This window comes from Myxocyprinus asiaticus, chromosome 37, assembly GCF_019703515.2.
Source record: "Myxocyprinus asiaticus isolate MX2 ecotype Aquarium Trade chromosome 37, UBuf_Myxa_2, whole genome shotgun sequence".
NCBI classification, from domain to species: domain Eukaryota; kingdom Metazoa; phylum Chordata; class Actinopteri; order Cypriniformes; family Catostomidae; genus Myxocyprinus; species Myxocyprinus asiaticus.
The window spans coordinates 23,062,634-23,083,483 of record NC_059380.1 but is presented as its reverse complement, the minus strand read 5'-3'; the positions used below and the strand labels follow the sequence as shown (position 1 = coordinate 23,083,483).

At 37.6% G+C, this 20,850-nt stretch overlaps 1 protein-coding gene across 1 annotated transcript; it reads right to left on the bottom strand.

Moving 5' to 3' along the window:
- Nucleotides 1-105: 105 nt before the first annotated feature.
- LOC127427643 (CREB-regulated transcription coactivator 1-like) lies at nt 106-19,283 on the bottom strand. Its single transcript, XM_051675332.1, has 12 exons — nt 19,147-19,283; nt 17,203-17,319; nt 13,856-13,981; nt 13,697-13,758; nt 13,498-13,601; nt 11,693-11,792; nt 11,020-11,356; nt 10,037-10,249; nt 4,828-4,914; nt 3,891-3,977; nt 2,265-2,436; nt 106-814 (listed from the first exon to the last, which is right to left on the bottom strand). The coding sequence occupies exons 1-12, from the start codon at nt 19,270-19,272 to the stop codon at nt 603-605; spliced, it is 1,743 nt and encodes a 580-aa protein (XP_051531292.1). The 5' UTR covers nt 19,273-19,283; the 3' UTR covers nt 106-602.
- Nucleotides 19,284-20,850: the final 1,567 nt, after the last annotated feature.

Below are 20,850 nucleotides of genomic sequence, written 5' to 3'. Positions count from 1 at the left end.
ACCAGACATACATACATAACATAACATAACATACATAATTACACATACGGATAATTCTTAAAGGACATATGACATAAATATGTAGACATTTAAAAATCTGTCCATTCACTTAACATGACCAAAAAAATTTTACATACTGAAGCAAACATTAATTAATAAACTATCACAAAAGACAGAAAGCCCAAATGGTATAAAATGAAAGTAATGTGCCTCCAGAGTCAAAAGGATAAACAACATTCAACTAGAATACAAAAAAAAAAAAAAAGAAAGAAATGAAAACATATCACGTGGCAAGACCAACAAAAAAATACAGTTAGTGACAAACCAAGACAACAACATGCAAAACAAAACATGATTGCATGAAAAGAGTGGATGATGGATGGAGGACGGTATTGCACATTGGAAACTATCCAGTGTGGATACAGCATTTCTACCTCCACCCCCCCGCAAACCCCCCCCGCCAGGCCGCCACTCCCGGCCTCCAGCCATAAGCAGTTTGCCAGCATGCTGTGGGGGGTGCGGGGGGAGAGGGGGGCACTGACCAGATGGTGAACAGAGAGGCCATGCAGCTGAACGTCTCGCTTAAAATTGCATTCACGGGTTCACAGTCGGTCCATGCGGAATGTGTCCTCAGTGGCTGGGTCAGCAAGAACCATGTCCGGGTCGTTAAGCATGTGCAGTCCGTCCAGTGTCAAAGGGTCGATCTTTAACTCATCCAATGGGAATTGAGAGTCTGCATCAAAGCTGACATCACCGACACTTGCCAATGAGCTTGTGAGGTCCTTGGAGAGACTGGGTGGAGATTCCCCGGTCACTAATGTAAGACAAACATTGCCATAAATGTTAACAGTGCTCAAGTTATCATTTAAATAGAGACATTCACACAAACAGAGACTTGCAGGAATAAAGGCATTTTTTTCAATGCGAGTTGGCGATTTCCAAAGACATGAGTTACGCATTGTTTTAAAGCGTGCTGTCTGAGGCTGAGACTACATCAGGTTACTCTTTAAAGTTTGGTTTGGTAATATTAAATCAAAATGTAATAATGTGCTCCACTTTTGAAACGACCCTCCATTTCAGCTAATGTCTCGATTCCCTCCTTCTTTTCAGCCCCTCCCCTCCATCCGCCTGGATCCATTCTGGTATATAAAGCCAAGAGGTTGCACTAGAAAATATCTTATCCGTTATTCTGATGGACTTAGTTGTGAAATTTCCACCATGGTCTATTTTTATCCGTCATACTTGTTTTAATTTGATAAGTACTACATTAAGAGGTATTGCATCCATTATAATGGCATATACATGACAGTGAATAGGCTTAAATTATATATTTTGGACTCCCCAAGACCAAGTCTTGTGAAACCAAGGAGTTCTACCAGTCAATAAACCGCTGCACTAAAACAAGATTTTAAAACTTTGCCAGTTAAGTGCGGCTTTAAAAGGAAATAAACGTCCAATCGGAATATTTTTAAAAATGCGCATACATACAGTAAATGCACAAGTTCACTGAACTTTTTCAGTGTGCCTGATATCACAATAAATTGTCACAGATGAGAAGCATGCACATCTCTGAAGCTCTAATGCAGGTACTCCTCTAAAATAACTGACAGTTCCGCTTTAAACTTAATGTTTGCGCTTAGTAATGCAAGTAATTTGCAGAAATGATGCGCTGCTTTTTTTCGCACTTTAATTTTATTATACTTTTTTTGTGCTTTATTATAATAAATTAACACACTAATCACGCAGTAACACACTAACGTTGCCTGATGTATGCAGTCATTAATTCAGAGACCCACTCCTCGATATCCGAGCACAACTGGTCGAAAGAGATGCATAGTACCAGGTGTTAATGGTGATGGCATCTGTTAATACACATCTTAATACTACTATGCAATAAACGGGGCACACACACAGCGGGAGTGCATGAGAGAGACAGTGAAGTCAAAACTGATGCACTAGGTTAAAATGTTTTTCTTATTTTTTTATCAGTCAAAATGAAAGACAGCATTTGAAATTATTGTCAAGTTTTTTTAAAAATCGGTAAATTATGGAACATTTTCATTTAACGCAACCCCTGGTAACGTCCACTTTTCACAATTCAATCAATGGTAAAAGTCAGATAATGGGGGGAAAATGGGTAGCAAATGGAGTTTCATGTTGACTTTAATGGCATGATATTTACACTAATAATTCTGTACCTCTGTATGTGCCGTGTCTTGGAAATGGACTTGCATAAAGAAGTTCTTATTGAAAATGCACAATACCTGTGAGAATGATGTTGGGAATGTTGCCATGGCTACTGTAGCTGAGCTGCTGTGAGTCCTGCTGGCTGTGGCTTCCGGTTAAACCCATCATGGCTGCCTGTGTGTAGTTCAGTGTTGAACAGTGACTGGAGCTGCCTGGATTCTCCATCATATTCATAGTGAACTGCTCCAGCTGTACCATCAACATTAGAAAGTTTTAGATGATTTATTTGAACACTAACAAATTGTATCGCTGCACCTGAACACTCAAACATTAACACAGTTCAGTGAGTAAAAGACTTCAAGATTCAGTGGTTTAATTTGACATAGATCTTATATTAATTGGTCATCTACAGGGGTGTAAAGTAACGAAATGCAAATACTTGTTACTGTAGTTTATTACTTTGTACTTTATTACATTGTTTTAATTCTACGCATACTTCTGCTTTTACTTGAGTATGATTTAAAGGTGCACTCAGTAATTTTTTCCTCATTAAAAAAGTTTCATTTTCACAGGCTGTGTGCAATTTTTGACTGTTGTGCGAGCTCCCGACCGATTTTTTCCTGACAGGAGAAATCATGTGGAAATCGTTTGTGCTCGTGTGGTCGAAGGGGTGTGCGGCTGAACGTGCCAATTTGTCAATCCACCTGAAGTTCACCAATCAAGACAAGGTGTAACACCTTGCACAATCTATGAAAACTGAGTGCCCATAAAGCTTTTATATGTTTGTAAAAAATGGGTGTGTTACAACAGTGTTTCTCCTATATTAATCACGACCACATCACTGAGAAGGATTTTACAGAAAGGTCATACAGTTCTCTGCTTTCAAACAAATCCTTTGCCATACCTAGAGGTCTAGGGCTACATTCCGGGGCATAATAATGGTATACAGAAGACAGTGGATATATGCTAGATTTTTTTGGAGTCCCCAAGCACGAGTCTAGTTAAATTAACGACTTCTGAGGTGAAAGTTCTGCCTTGTATTTTTGTGCGCTTTATTATCAGGCAGTAACAGGCAGTAACACATGTGCATAATGGTTGATGTATGCAGTCATGAAATTAGACAGCCTCCCCTCGAAATACGAATCTGTCAAAAGTCGGCAGCATTTGGAATAATTATCCATCAATGTTTTAAAAAAATCGGTAAATGAAGAAGAGTTTTCAGCTAACGCAGCCCCTGGGCATACAATCTCCCAAGTGTCAGAACTTGCATTGTGTACATCTGGCCTAAAGAAATTAATTGTAATTTTGAAACATCCACCTAAAGAATATCCAGATAGTATCCGTATATGAAACGCATGTTAATTCCTGGTGTAAAGGGGGACAATGAGTCAATGACTCAATTCTCACCACCTACTGGCATAAAGATGGGGAAGATGTACATTTACTGATAAATTGTAACTGTAATAAGTCTAAATCAACACAGGAGTTATTAGTCTACATCATGGAATGAATTGGGCAGATCACTAATTTCCTCACTGAATCAGCTCAGAAGATTCTCTTGTTCAATGAACTGCAAGTTATTATGTCTAAATTGAAATGAACAGAGAACCGTTACTGTGTTATGCATACTTTTTTATATGAATGTTACAATGCAGTTGTAGTTGTAAGGACAGTGAAACTTAAATAACTGTAGGGGAGCGTACCTGGTTGGAGAGAGCATTGGTCTGCTTGGATGGAAGCTGCTGTTCATAGAATGAGTCTCCAAAAATACTGCCAACCACTGGAATGTGCTGTAAAGACAGAACATCCATGAAGAGCACAATAATATTACACAATATTGCAAATATAACATGACATTTCTGAGAATGAAGTTACTAAATAAAACCATGATTCGCCTGGAATGCAACATTTAATAAAAATAAAAAAACTATTTTATATACAGTACTGTGCAAAAGTCTTAGGCACATAAGATGTTTCACAAAAGCATTTGTCTTAAGATGGTTATTTATATCTTCAGCTTTAGTGTGTCAATAGGAAAAATACATTTTAGACTCCCAAACATTACTTTTGAAAATAGAAAAGATTAGAATAGAATAGAAAAACAGGGAGCCCTGCAACAGATGTCATGGCTCCCACAAAGCCCCCCACTGCATATTGTGTCAGTCTGAGATTACATGAAGAGACAGAAGCAAATTCTCCAAGAAGCTTGGAACATCCTATCTGCCAACAACCAAGAAAAACTGTGTCCAGGTGTACCTAGGAGAATTGGTGCTGTTTTAAAGGCAAAGTTGGTCACACCGAAGATTGATTTATGTTTACTGGACTTTGTATGACATTAAGTGATATATGAAAACTATTTATGTCATTATTTTTGAAGACATCCTTACTATGCAACATTTTTCACAAAAGCCTAAAATTTTGCACAGTACTGTATTTTTATGTAAGGTTTCAAACTAGGGACCTTTTGCATTTCAGGCATAAATGATAACCCCATACACTACAGAAGCACCTTTATATGAAACAGTAGCACCGTAGCAAAGTCTGTGCACTGAGAAAGACAGTAGAACTAAGAAAGACAGTAGTAGAAAGTGAGATGGCAATAAACACCCTTAACAACAACTGCTGAGGCATTGCGCTTACTTGCGGTGAGCCTCCGGGTGAGAAGCCTTGATTGGACACTGGAGATGTCGGTGATTGATTGGTTGAAGAGCCCGTCTGATTGCGATACTGTTGGGAGGAAGAGGCTTATCAGAGTCAAGTGACAGATCTAAACATGGGTCCATGAGACAGTACCTCTGACACAATGGCCTCCACAAAGGACATCATCATTTCAGCATTTGAGTGACTCTCATGAAACCTGTTAAGAAAATGTCCTGGTCTTATTCAACCCCAAAACAAAACAAAAATAAATAAATAAATAAATAAATTTTGCATTCAGAAAATGAAGCCTAAACCATTAAGATTTTTCTCTAAAGAGACTTTATTTTTAGAACACTTAAACTCAATTCTCATTACCGTAACGCATCCTGACCTTTTACTTTTACAGTAACACAGGCATTTTTTCACTGTATTACAGTAAAGGCAGCAATATACTTCAAGCAAAAATCAAAGCGCGAATGGGTGTAATGTAATTTCAAACAAAATCTGTCCTAAATGAAGGTGTTTTTAAGTTTGTTGAGGTGGTTGGAAGCAGCTTGCCAGCTCAAACTTTCAGTACAACTTTTTTACCAGCTGTTGAACACCTTTTTACTGCCATTGGTCAATGTAATCGGTGGGTGTGAACTGATGCTCCACCTACTCTGATGGGAACATTTTGTTTTTGGTTAATTTCTTCACTCTGTCAAGATCAGTTAACGTGAACACACTGAGGTGCAGAGTTGCCGAGCTAGTGTAAATTAACCTACATATGTAAGATTGTCAAGAACATGTCATGTGATTTTTTTTTCATATTAGTCTACAAAAGGAACCAAATATACTCAAATACTTATATGTGCCCAATCACTCTGATGTTTGACATGCTGCTTCATTCATGTCTTTGTCTGCAGCTGAAAGCCCTCACACACCTGCCCAAACTGCATGCTGGTATTAGCATTTAGCTGCATGAATTCAGAATGTAAACATGACAAATTACACATTATCTACTGCATATATATTACTGTAAATCATCATCGAGTGGCTCAAACAGCTTCTTTTACTGATCTCATGTGAATTCTATTCATAGAATGAGGCATGTGGTAAATGATATCACATTGTAATTTCACACTGGTTAATGTTTAACATGTAGTGTGTGTGTTGTATTCATATTTTAATGGCTACCCCCAGCAGTCCAAATGTTTGCAAACAGTATACCATTGCTCAGCTGTTCTGACCTTTGTTTCGACCTTTCTAGCTTTGAGAAAATATAATTTCTTATGTTTCTTTTGCTTTTAAAGTAAAATAGAACCAGGACATTTTCTTGACAGGTTTCGTGAGAATCACCCATTTAAAAAATCTAAACTAGCCGCAAATTTGCCGCTAGTTATTTTCACATGCAAATGAGCTTGTGATTCACCGTAAATGTTTGACAGAATGAATGAATGAACTAACATGACATTTATATAGCTCTTTTCTGAAGATTTATATACTCAAAGAGCTTTACACAGTGAACAAGGGGACTCTCCTCAACCACCACCAGTGTGCAGAATCCACTTGGATGATGTGACGGCAGCCATAGTGCACCAGTATGCTCACCACACACCAGCTATTGGTGGAGAGGAGAGAGTAGAGTGATACAGCCAATTAATGGATGGGGATTATTAGGAGGCCATGATTGATAAGGGCCAATGGGGGTAATTTGGCCAGGACACTGGGGATAAACTCCTACTCTTTTCAAGAAGTGTCCTGGGATTTTTAATGACCACAGAGAGTCAGGACCTCAGTTTAACGTCTCATCCAAAGGACAGTGCCTTTGAACAGTACAGGGTCCCCATTACTATACTGGGGCATTAGGACCTACACAGTTCACAGGGTGAGCACCCCTTGCTGGACTCCCTAATACCTATTCCAGCAGCAACCTTAGTTTTCCCAGGTCTCCCATCCAGGTACTGACCAGGCTCAACACTGCTTAGCTTCAGTGGGCAACCAGTCTTGAGCTACAGGGTGATATGGCTGCTATTTATAGAAGTTTGCAGCTCTTCACCAGTAGTGGTGAACCTCTGGAAAACCTTTGGCAATAATGGACAATTTGCCAAAAGTTTTCCGCAAAGCTCATTTGCATGTGAAAATTATCTGTGGAGAATAATTTGCAGTGAACTCTCAATTTTTGTAAGGGCGAGGGCACATTGAGACAGACTCAGTTCATTAATGAAGCAGAGAGGTTATAGATACATTGAAATAACCTGCTTTAACAACTTGCAATCTGTGAATAACTGTCATGGAAATCATTCAAGGTAAGCATATTTAAGACAAAAATAAACTTTTTAGTAATATTTCACCAAAACATTAAAATTCTGTCATCATTTACATTACCTTGTGTCATTCCAAACCTTTTTGCTGTCAAGCTTCATAAAGGGAACAAAAAAAATTAGTTCATATGACTTGTGCACCCCATTGTAAGTCTGCTGATGCCATACTTTATGATAGCTTTGTATGAGAAGCACACCAAAATTTAGGTCATTATTATCTGATAATCTTCCCCTCTGCTGCAGCTCTCAATCTCATTCTCAATATTATGCATATCGAACTAGCAAATAAACAGGAGAACCAATAATGTTTGGCGTCAACAACAACAAACTTGGCGCAACGCTTTGAGGCACCATTTTTTAATCTGAACATAATCGCAAATTAAATTTCAGATATATCTATGTGCTCCAACTTCAGAAGATTTGCAATATAGTGCACAAGTCATATGAAGTACTGTTAGGGTGTTTTTTTGTTCTTCCTTTTTGGAGTCTGACAGCCTATGGTCATTGTGAATTACAATTTTTGGGTGAACTATTCCTTTAACACTAGGTGTGTTCCACTTGACCTGCACCTTGCCTACTGATCGGCAAGATTTGAAGGTTGAAGTTCTGGGAGGAGTTGAAAAGAGAGCCGTCAAGCTGGACAATTTGTGCTTCCCGTTTTGTGCTGAACCTACATCAGGATGTTTGCTTTATTGCAGATGAAGTGGATGCGATGGACAATTAGATAGACAGGCAATTTAATTTTACATATAATAACCAGAAACACTATTCATTTGAATAAGTTACATGCTACAGTAACTGTGTGTTCAAAAAGAAAGCCTATATTATTTTTATCCCAATAAAGGAGTCAGTATTTTTAATAATTTTGAATTGTTTTTTTTTTTTTTATAAATAAACATGATATTACTATAATAAACATAATATATCATGATATAAACATTGTACTGTTTTAAGAACATGGATTTGGGAGAAGGTGTCAGAATAAACACCTTAATAGCATACTACCATATTATTACTATTTCTGCAATTGTCTGAAATGGCAGAAGTAGTATGACTAGTATGGGTAGTAATTGTGAACTCAGCTCATTAAACGTACATCATCGTTGTCATAGCAAGGGCGTATCTACCGGGGTGGCATAGGGTGGCAACTGCCACCCTAAGAAAAAGATTGCCACCCCAGCATCCCAATGTATTAAATAAATGTGTATGAATAATGTAAGTATATTATAGTTGATACTGACTAAATGTAAGAGTTTATTTATGTCTAACTGTCTCAACTCTTAACAGAAACAAAAATGACAACAGCGCAGCGGTCCTTGACTCTCGCGGCCAATCGAGTGATTGATTGCAGCTGTGGCCAATCGCATGTTTGTCTACCGTAACGCGTGCACAGTGATTCTGCATCCGACAGGCGTAGGTGCCAGGTGCACTTATTATTAGCGACTTTGGGCTAGTTTTTTTTCCCCACAAACTTGCTTTTAAATATGGCTCTCGTGGGTTGCTGTTTTTGGGCTTATTTTCAAAACTGCACATGCTGACTTGCGCTTTTCATTTGAAATTGGATGTGAGTAACACTGAGAATGTAAAATGTAAATTTCTAAGTTGTCTTTTGTGTCTTCACTAATTGATTATAAGATATGATGCATTAATACAGATACAATATCAGAGTTAACCAGTAATTACGATTATATTTGCAGTGTATTTTTATTTTAGGCCTTACTTTGTGCTTTGTTCGCTTATTACATAAGATGGCTTATTACAAAGGTCATACAGGAGTGACAAAGGTGATGCAGAACTTTATTAGCTCGAATAGCATAGTCTGTGCATCCACTTTCCATCAATGGGTTTAACAAATCAAAACAATTTGGCCTACATAAAGTGACTTTTAGTCTAATCTGGCCCTCAATTTAAAATGAGTTTTACACCTCTGGTCTACATAACCTGTAAATTATAAATGATTAATTGCATAGTTTGTTTCTCTTTTCATCCTGTTTCTGGCTTCCCAGCCTCTGCCCCATTGATGTTAATAAGTGTGATCTATTTATTGACCTTAGATTAAAAATTCTATATGTGAAATATCTGAAAGATTAAAATATATATATATATATATATATATATATATATATATATATATATATATATATATATATATATATATATATATATATATATATATATATATTGAAGCAAGTTGTTTGATACAGGGGGACTGGGGCTAATTGTCACAAGGGCAATATTTGAGGGCAAAACCCCCAATATTTGTATAATTACAATATATTTTTGTGAATTCTGTCAGGGATGATCACATGAATGTTCTCATGAAACCTACAGTATGTACTGCAATTTAATGGGCATTTGTAATTTGATAGATACTTAAATAAATGAACTAGCACTTATTGCTATGAAGCGATAAGAACTTTGCATGGACTTTGGACTTTGGTGTTGCTGCCCCTCATAGTCCTCATGCCACCCACTTGTCACCAAAGAAATAATTTTCTAGATCCGCCCCTGGTCATTGGAGAGTCTAGCCAATTACGAATAAGCTGTGCTGTCATCCAAGCTTGTGTAGCTGCTTTGGGGCAACTGCGGCAGCTGAGCCAGGAGGCTAGTCTCGACTCGCTCTCGCGGTGGCGCCGACTACAGTCGGACAAAATTTCTAACCAGCATGTACTGCTTTAAGTCCGGCACCAGTCGGTCTGCGCAGCGCTGCATGAAGTCGAACACACCTAATGCATTTTCAAGCACAGATGACCCATTATGGAATGATGCTGTCATATTCTCTACACAACCAAAATTCCAACCTAAACAAACCTCCAAGGGACATGTTGTAACTGTTTTAAATTTGTGCAAAATTGCAATGATAACCATATCAACCTAAAGCATGTGTACACCAAAAGTATACTTACTGAGTTGGCAGTTCCGCTTGTTGCCATCAGTGATTGGCTGTCGAGAGAGTTCTGGGTGGTACTGGGGGTGGAGCTTACAGTGAGAGACGGGAGGCGTATGAGCCGAATGTTATGAGGGAGCATGTGAGGCTGTTTCTGCAAGTCATTCAGTAAACTCAGCAAAGAGTACTGCGATAATTGCTGCTCCAGGGACAGACTGTCCATCGTGATCGGCTGTGACAACAGGACACGTCAATAAATCAGAAGTTAATTTTACAAAAGCAGGGCATTTAAAGCAGGGTCATAAAAAAAACATTAAAAAAAACACATGGGCCAATGGAATCAGAGATTGATCATTTGTACCATTCAATAAAGAAATAAGACACTCAAGTCTGAGTCACAGTGACTTTACCACAGGTAAGGTGTGTTCTTTACCACTTACTCTGTGTAAAATCACGGTATTGCACAAACTCGAGTGGCTTATTGGTTTTTTAAAAACAGCAACAGCACTATGAGTACAGACACCAATATTCAAAAAGCAGTTACATTTATTATTAATAATCATTGGAATAAACAATTACAGCAAGTAATATACTGTAGTTCATTAGCCTAACAATAGCTTAACTGCCAAGCAATGTAACAATGTAGCAACTTTAATAAACCGATCACAGGTGTGCGTTTAAACCATTAAATATGAAATGTCTAAACATGAGGATGAATAAATAAAATTAACATTTTGATAAAAATGTTTTTTAAAAAGTAAGAACCTACTAAACCCTAATTTATTTGTTGTAATAACAGTTAAAAAAGTTAATCAAAACAGTAATGCACAGTAGCATTTTAAAAACAGACCTAGCAAGCTACCAATAAAATCTATCCAGTACTTCATTTGTTAGATGAAAAAAAAAAAAGAAAGAAAAAGTACAAATAACCCTTTAATTGCACATATTTCACATTAAAACACGTGCTGTGCTGTTTAGGGAGAGAGTGGGTGCCTAGCTTACCTGTGCGATGGGTATCTGAGGTGAAACCGTAGGTGGGAGGGTGGAGGCGGGCTGCTGTGGGTTAATATTGGGTGAGGGGGAGGGGCCAGTGTCCTGGGCGGGAGGAGAGGGAGGAAAGTGACTGGCAGCGCTGATGCCCAGGTGCGTCAAGTTGGTGGTCAGGTTGCTGGTACTGCTGGAGCTGGATGTGGGGAAGGTGATGGGGTCATCTGGATCCAGTGGAGTGGGAAGAGGAGGAGGGAACTGGATGTTTGTCAGATCCGGTAAAGAGCCACCTGTGCTGTGAGCCGCTGGCATCAGAGAGCTATTCATTTCTTGATCAGGAGATGGAAATATGCTGGAACAATTAAAGAGAACACAGAGTGACAAATGCTACAGAAATACAAAGATACATTGAAACTCTGCTAGGGGGAGACACCTAAACAGGTGAATCTCACATGTCCAGGTCACATTTTAACCCAAAAAGAAACATAATACAAATATTAAGCATTAAGAAAATGACACCAATTTTAAGACGTTTATCATGGTAAAAAATTATATTTTTAATTTAATAAATAACAATAACAATTTATGGTCCGTTGTTACGATAGTCTCATTTGAACTTACAAAATGTATGTCGTGGTAAGATTCTTGCTGAACTATCAAGAAGACAGAACTATCCCTTTAAACTCACTTAATCCCAGGAATATCTGGTGTGTGAAGAGATGCTTTAGGATCATCTTGCTCCATCTCTGTTTCTGTGTCCTCTGTGTCAGGAGGAGTGAGCAAGAGCACTGGAGGGAGAGAAATAGATGAAATGAGATGAAGACTGTTCCGAATCAGGTGATTGTAAATGAAGAACAAACACGTACCCACAGCCTCTAACAACTAGATGAATACACCTTCTGAAGAAAATGTGAGTGGTGCTTTCCAGTGAAAACTCGCCACCACAATGCCAAATAAGTCTGTATGTTCGTATGTGTGATTGCTTAGAAAAGTAATGACACACCTTTCCTCAATATATCAAACAATTTGAGATGTCATCCATGTCTGTAGCACACAACAGTGCACGATGTGTTATGTGCGTTTAAGTTTAATATAACAACTTCAGTTTCATTTAATACTTGATTACTGGGGGCCCGGGTAGCTCAGTGAGTATTGACGCTGACTACCACCCCTGGAGTCGCGAGTTCGAATCCAGGGCGTGCTGAGTGACTCCAGCCAGGTCTCCTAAGCAACCAAATTGGCCCGGTTGCTAGGGAGGGTAGAGTCACATGGGGTAACCTCCTCGTGGTCACGATTAGGGGTTCTTGCTCTCAATGGGGCGCGTGATAAGTTGTGCGTGGATCGCGGAGAGTAGCATTAGCCTCCCGTGCTGTGAGTCTCCACGTTGTCATGCACAGTGAGCTATGTGATAAAATGCACGGATTAACAGTCTCAGAAGCAGAGGCAACTGAGACTTGTCCTCCACCACCCGGATTGAGGTGAGTAACAGCGCCACAATGAGGACCTACTAAGTAGTGGGAATTGGGCATTTCAAATTGGAAGAAAAGGGGATAAAAAATTAAATAAAAAATACTTGGTTACTTAGAGTTCCCACGTATAGCTTTAGCAAACACCACTTTCAAGGCCTGTACTGACAAGGTCCATCATTTACAAAGGTCTACACATTAAGTGTTGATAAATTAAATAAATATTGATTTACTGTAGCTACCAACAAGTGTGTAGTTCTCTCTTTTTAACATAAATAATTTCTTTAGAATTCCTGAAATTTTCCCAAACAATCCTTGCAGATTCCATGTAGGCTTACTAATAAACAGTCTTAAAGGTACAGTTCACCCAGAAATGAAAATTCTCTCATCATTTACTCACCCTCATGCCATCCCGAATGTGTATGACTTTCTTTCTTCTGCAGAACACAAATTAAGATTTTTAGAAGAATATCCCAGCTATGTTGGTCCTCACAATACAAGTGAATGGTGACGAGAGCTTTGAATGTTCACAAATGACATAAGGAGGCATAAAAGTAACTCATATGACTACAGTGGTTAAATCCATATGTTCTGAAGCAATATGATAGTTGTTGGTGAGAAACAGATTAATATTTAAGTCATGTTTACTCTCAATCTCCACCACTGACCAGCCCCAACCAGTAGGTGGCTCAAAGTGAAAGTGATAATGTAGATTTACAGTTAAAAAAGGACTTAAATATTGATCTGTTTCTCACCCACACCTATCATATCACTTCTGAAGACATGGATATAACCACTGGAGTCTTATTAATTACTTTTATACTGCCTTTTGGACCTTCAAAGTTCTGGTCACCATTCACTTGCATTGTGAGGACCAATAGAGCTGAGATATTCTTCTGTTCTGCAGAAGAAAGAAAGTCATACACATCTGGAATGGCATGAGGGTGAGTAAATTAGAAAATTTTCATTTTTGGGTGAACTATACTTTTAACAATTTGTTACAAGAAACAATAAATAAACACCTTACATGTTTTAACTCCTTTTGACTGCAATTCCTGAGATCCACCAACAAAAGTGTCCTGTGGAGCTGGATTCACAGCGCTCTGATGTAAAGCTGAGTCAGAGTTGGCTCTGCAGCAAACCAAATGTAAGGCCAACATTTAAAGAAAATGATATATGCCTTTCGAAATGTTTTGTCGATTAGTTTATGACGAATATTGTTTTACCTCCTCCAGCTCGTGTCGGGGGGTGGTGACAGATATACTGAGCCATAGGGGCAGCTGTCAATGTATTTAGAGTTAAGGACATGTCTCACACATGTAGAAAGAAACACATAAACATTAGCAAAGTAAAACCTGGCTGTGTCTGGTAAAGACAAAGGATATCTGGCGTCCGTGCTTGTCCACAGACAGAGGTCTGCGATGCGGAGAAGCAATGCGATTCCGGTCACGATACACACGGTCCACCAGGCCATGATGTCGAGTCGTCCGATTGGTGTCCAATACTGCCGTCTGTAAAATAATCTGATTTATTGAAGAAATCTTCTAGCTCAAAACCTGGTTTGTTGAGAAAAAGGCTCAAAACTGTTGCTGCAGTGCTGGGCAAATAAAAGCATAATACAGCCTGGACGCAGAAGATGGGCTGGCAGTATGAAAGCTTAAAGCAATGAGAACCATTCTGTACATCCTCATGATAATGTCTCATAAATGAAGAGCAATGATAAGGAAGGAAGAGACAAATGCATGTTTTCATTAGCTTGATATTTAACTGACACTCCTAAAAGGAAACCCCTATAACAACCAGTAAAATCATTTGAATCTTCAGTTAATATCTTTTTTTTTTTTTTTTTTTTTTAAATATTAAACTCACAATTTTTAAATACTGTATAGAAATAATATGTCACAATAGGTCAATAAAATTAGCATAGGGGTGATTTTGTTTCTTTTTTTTATTTCCTTGGGTGATATGAACTAACTGCACCAACTTGACAATCTATCAAGAAATATTCCAGGTGTCTCTTTATTTGATAGTTTCTTTTCTGTGTCCTCAAATCACTTTCCATCCTGTAAGTCTTTTGTAATATTCCTTCAACAAACTAAATTCCAGGTCCTTAATGACATAATCCTTCAGGAAGTGACATCATTTTTGGTGGGAAAGCAACAGAATAATCATCATATTAGTCAATATTATTAATTTAATTTAAGGGTGTTTTGTGGCATTAGTTGGTTATCACTATTTTAAAGATGGTTAAAGGGATAGTTCACACAAAATTTAAATTCTCTCATCATTTACTCACCCTCATGCCATCCCAGATGTGTATGACTTTCTTTTTTCTGCAGAACACAAACAAAGATTTTTAGAAGAATATCTCAGCTCTTTAGGTCTAAACAATGCAAGTGAATGTTGACTAGAACTCTGAATGTCTAGAAAACACATAAAGGCAGCATAAAAGTAATCTATACAACTCCAGTGGTTAAATCCATGTCTTCAGAAGTAGTATGATAGGTGTGGGTGAGAAACAGATAAATATTTAAGTCCTTTTTTACTATAAATGTCCACCTTTGATTAGCTCCAACCAGTAGGTGGTGATATACATGAAGAAGGCATATCGCCAAAAAAAAAAAGAGGAAGTGAAAGTGAAAGTGGAGATTTATAGTAAAAAAACAACTTAAATATTTATCTGTTTGTTACTAGGGCTGCAACTAACGATTATTTTGATAATCGATTAATCTAACGATTATTAGAACGATTATTTGACTATTGGCGATTATTGCAATGATTAATCATTAGCTCTTAACCAATTATTTAGCTTGTGTCCAGACTTTTTTATGTTATATTAAACATGCTTACTAACAATAAAGAGGACAAAATCATCTTTTAAAAATACCTCTAAATGACATTCACTGAATTAAAGGGAATAAAATAAGTTTTATTAAGTTTAATTCAGTCAGGAAATTCACAGCAAAAAATCCTATTATTATCAAGTGTTTTTGTCTTGTTTTCTACTTAAAATAGTCTAAAAATCCTTAAAACAAGATACATTTACTTGAAAAGCAACAAATAAGATATTAAGACTTGCTTTAAGAGAATGTATCTTAAATATAAGTGTATTTTGTATATAAGTGTATTTTTTCACTAGGTTATACTTCTGCGAGTGCAGTAAAGACAAAATATACTCATATTCAAGATCTATTCTCTAAAAGCAAGTCTAAATATCTTATATGCTGCTTCTCAGGTGAATGCATCTTTTTTAAAGGATTTTTAGATATTTTATAAAATATTTGTATTTTTAATATTATATTCAACATTCTCAGATAACAATTTTTTCTTCAGCAGTATAGCTGCTAAAGAAAAATTACGCTGGTTTAAAGGAGTTTTAGATATTTATATTGGAAAATAAGCCAAAACAAAAACAAATCAAAAAAGTATTTTGTTGCAGTGTATAATGGGGTGAAGACTACCTCTCTCACCTTTTTGTTCTCTTAAATCACCTTTAACTCACAAAAAAATAAACTCTCTCTTATTAATAAAGCTGCGTATTGCCAATTTTCTTCACGATAAGTAATGCACAGTGACACATATATTATGATTCAATAAGTCGTGAGCCATCACGTTATAATCTAGCTGCAGCATGCACATGCGCTCGAGGGACAAGTGTCCCCGTGACAGAGTGTGCCTTAGCCGGGTGCAGTTTCAATCTCTCTCCCTTATATCGGGACACTTCGCACAACTCATAGAAAAGGTGCTGACTGCAGAAAGAAATGCCAGTTTCGGAGTTTGTAGTAATTTACATGATCTGCTTCCGTATTATTTGAACTTTAATAAAGCTATAGTGCATTAAATATAACTGTATTTAATATGTAACGCTGGGGTGTTTCCTTTAAAGGTGCTCGACACGCAAGTTTTGCTTCAGTGGAGCGGCAGCTCCAGCTCCACTTATTCCATAACGAGTGTGTTTCTTATTTACTTATTTTGTATTTTTGTATAATTCCCTCATACTTTGCGATCAACAACACCTGAAGCTGCTTGGAAAGTTTAGAGTGCATCTGAACTATGAGCTGTGTAATTCTTCCTGTCCTCAGTCAGGTGCGAGCTGCAGTGCTGCTCTCGTGCGTCATCAGAGTTTAATGTGATCTCATGTTACGTTAAATAAGATCAAACGACTATTCGACAATGAAAATATTTGTCTACAATTTATTATGTCGACGTTGTCGATAACGTCGACTAATCATTTCAGCCCTATTTGTTACCCACACCTATGGAACCACTGGAGTCGTAAGGATTACTTTTATGCTGCATTTATACAGTATGCTTTTTAGAGCTTCAAAGTTCTGGCCACTATCCACTTACAGAGCTAAGATATTCTTCAAAAAATCTTTGTTTGTGTTCTGCAGAAGAAAGAAAGTCATACACATCTGGTATGGCATGAGGGTGAGTAAATGATATTTAGGGTGAGAATTTACATTGTTGGGGGACTATCCCTTTAAATGTATAAATATACAGTATATATGTATACATATATATTACTTTATACTTTATTTTCGTTCTTAGTTTATTAGTGTCTGAATGTGACCAGAGTATATTTCTAAATGGCTAGTATATCATTCATCTTTTTTTAAAGCTGTAGAGTTCAAAGGGTACTGCATAACAGTGACTACATCAATTTAAGAGAAATGTATCCATAAAGTGAAAGTGACAGCACAGAAAACGTATAAAGTGTCTAAGGTCTCACCTGAAAAGGGAGGTCAGTGTTGCTATTTCCAATCTGATTGACGTTGGGGAGTGACCCTCCATAGCACTGAGCTCGATTCTGGCCTAGTTGCAAATACTGGGTCTTCTGTAACTGCAGCTGTGCAAAATAACAGTGCATGAAAAGCGGCAGTGAATGACGTAATGAACGCATCGCATGGATGAAACGTATATCAGATACCATGGAGTTAAAACACTTTATCAGGTGTGAAATGAGAATAGCACCAGTGAGAGCTAATAAAAACGTAGCAGAACATGGAATCAACTTATGTGCCGCACACTAATAAGTATCATAAGCCTGTTACGTCTAGGCCTAATACTTAAGGTCAAGACAAAGGGACATACTAAGAGTCCGGATTTATCATCTAATGATAGGGGGAGAGACCGGGGCTAGTTGTCACACTCCAGTGAATATTTCTAAGAATTGGTATATTTTTGAAACTCATTTCAAAACTCAAGGAGGAAAAAGAAAGAACTACAGTTTATTTAAAAAAACAGACTCCTACTGTATAATGGGGCAGAATGTCACACTATATGGTGTAAATTGTCAATAATTTAAGACAAATACATATAAAAAAAAATAATAAAAAAATCTAAGAGAAACAAGCACTTAAATGTGCAACTGTAATTTTGACTCAAAACATTAGTTACTGAGATGCAGCCCTTGTAACTATATATATATATATATATATATATATATATATATATATATATATATATATATACACACACTGTACTGTGCAAAAGTTTTAGGCACTTGTGAAAAATGTTGCGGAGAGAGGATGTCTTAAAAAATAATGACATAAATAGTTTTCATTTATCACTTAATGTCATACAAATCCAGTAAACATAAAAAATCTAAATCAATATTTGGTGTGACCACCTTTGCCTTTAAAACAGCACCAATTCTCCTAGTTACACCTGGTCACAGTTTTTCTTGGTTGTTGGCCGATAGGATGTTCCAAGCTTCTTTTGTAATGTCTCAATTGCTTCTGTCTCTTCATGTAATCTCAGACTGACACGATGTTCAGTGGGGGGCTTTGTGGGGGCCATGACATCTGTTGCAGGGCTCCCTGTTCTTCTATTCTATTCTAATCTTTTCTATTTGCAAAAGTAATGTTTGGGAGTCTAACATTTATATTTCCTATTTACACACTAAAGCTGAAGATATAAATAACCATCTTAAGACAAATGCTTTTGTGAAATATCTTATGTGCCTTAGACTTTTGCACAGTACTGTATACATATATATATATATATATATATCCTCAATTTCCTATAATCACACTGAATGGATCTCAGTTTGGTTTTATTATGTTCATTAGCTTACCTAAACACTATTACATAAATATGATAACATTTAAAATATAGTTTGAAGGATAATTCACAAAAATACCCCACATAAAGACTTCAATTAATTCATTGATTCAAAGGTGAATGAAACCATCATACAAAACAACTGCTAAAGAAAACAAGCATTTGTGTAAATTGGACCTTTGTCTCATGACTGTGATGTGACAAGTTCCCCACGTGACAACTAGCCCCAAAATTTCATCACCTCTGTGCTCTAGCCTGAACACACACAAAGAAATAAGTAGCAGAAAAGCAATGACAGTCTTTTTAAAAAACAGTAAAGGCCAGAACATGCACGCAGTCCCTGTGCAGATGTGCATGACATCTGTCCGGCCACTGGCCGAGCATCCATCCAGCTCCACATCCTCAACATCCCTGCTCTCACGCACCAGATCCGTCTCCCGTTACTCTTTACTATATCGACGCCTGCCAGGCTTTTCCCGATTCATTGCGGGTCTCGGTCAACAAAGATGCTCTTAAATCATATTTCAGGCAGTAGCCTGTCCTATGGCAGCTGTGCTCTAGTCTGCCAGCGCTTGGCCGCGACCCACGTACCCGTATCTGACACACGTACCCGTGCAGCTCGCGTGATGCTCAGGTCTTTCATGACCTCCTCAAACGCCGCTGTCTCCTCCGCCTGCTTCTGATTGTGCAGGGCGATTTTCTCGCTGAATTTTCGCGGATTGTTTGAGGTCGCCATCTTCCGTTCTTCTCCAAAACACAGAGCGTTGCGTGAGACGCGTTGTGCGCTGCGGCGGCGGCGTCATCACGGGCAGAGTTGTGGGCATTGGAGTCCAGTTACAGTCCAATAGTGCGATAAAATAAACAAACAAACAAACAAACAAACACCCACCCACCATGATCTACACTGACGGAGTCAGTGCAGGACTTATGTGATTCACAAAATAAAGTCTTAATGCAAACATAGAATATAGATTTAGATTATTAAAATATTGTATCTTCTGTAGGTGTTTAAAACTGCTCTCAAGCCTGGATGAGATTGCAATTAGCCGATGCTATTTATGCTTTATACATTTTGATAGTTATTTATTGATGAGGTGCATCAGGTGTTAAGCTATTTTAGGATGCAGAATGTAAAAAAAAATAAATAAAAAAAAATCAAAGTTTTTTCCGAAGTGATCACGTCGACAATAAACAATAATAAAGTGAAAAATTACTATTACAATTTGAAAAAAAAAAAAAAAAAAAAAAATTCAGAACTTCTTAAACTACTTCAGTGTTCTCATCAAAAAATCCTCCACGTGCAGCAATGACATCTTTGCAGATCCTTGGCATTCTAGCTGTCAGTTTGTCCAGATACTCAGGTGACATTTCACCCCACGCTTCCTGTAGCACTTGCCATAGATGTGGCTGTCTTGTCGGGCACTTCTCACTCACCTTACAGTCTAGCTGATCCCACAAAAGCTCAATGGGATTAAGATCCATAACACTCTTTTCCAATTATCGGTTGTCCAATGTCTGTGTTTCTTTGCCCACTCTAACCTTTTCTTTTTGTTTTTCTCTTTCAAAAGTGGCTTTTTCTTTGCAATTCTTACCATAAGGCCTGCACCCCTGAGTCTTCTCTTTACTGTTGTACATGAAACTGGTGTTGTGCGGGTAGAATTCAATAAAGCTGTCAGCTGAGGACATGTGAGGTGTCTATTTCTCAAACTAGAGACTCTGATGTACTTATCCTCTAGTTTAGTTGTACATCTGGCCTTCCACATCTCTTCTGTCCTTGTTAGAGCCAGTTGTCCTTTGTCTTTGAAGACTGTAGCGTACACCTTTGTATGAAATCTTCAGTTTTTTGGCAATTTCAAGCATTGTATAGCCTTCATTCCCCAAAACAATTGACTGATGAGTTTCTAGAGAAAGTTGTTTCTTTTTTGCCATTTTTGACCTAATACTGATCTTAAGAGATGCCAGTCTGTTGCATACTATTGCAACTCAAAAACAAACACAGACAATGTTAAGCTTCATTTAATGAACCAAATAGCTTTCAACTGTGTTTGATATAACGGCAAGTGATTTTCTAGTTCCAAATTAGCAATTCAGCATGATTACTCAAGGATAAGGTGTTGTCTAGATTTGATCAAAAATGACTTTTTTTTTTCAAATAGTGATGGTGCATTTTTTTTTTTTTACATCAGTAATGTCCTGACTATACTTTGTGATCAGTTGAATGCCACTTTGTTGAATTAAAGTACCAATTTCCTTCAGAAACAGCTAAATCTGTACATTATTCCAAACTTTTGGCCACCAGTGTATATACATACAG

Excerpts from the sequence above, each read along its gene's own strand:
- LOC127427643 (XM_051675332.1), bottom strand. The coding sequence starts at position 19,272 with ATGGCGACCTCAAACAATCCGCGAAAATTCAGCGAGAAAATCGCCCTG. Across the intron at positions 17,320-19,146 it reads GCATCACGCGAGCTGCACGG|CTGCAGTTACAGAAGACCCA; the intron begins GTACGTGTGTCA and ends TATTTTGCACAG. Across the intron at positions 3,978-4,827 it reads CACCCGGAGGCTCACCGCAA|CACATTCCAGTGGTTGGCAG; the intron begins GTAAGCGCAATG and ends CTGTCTTTACAG.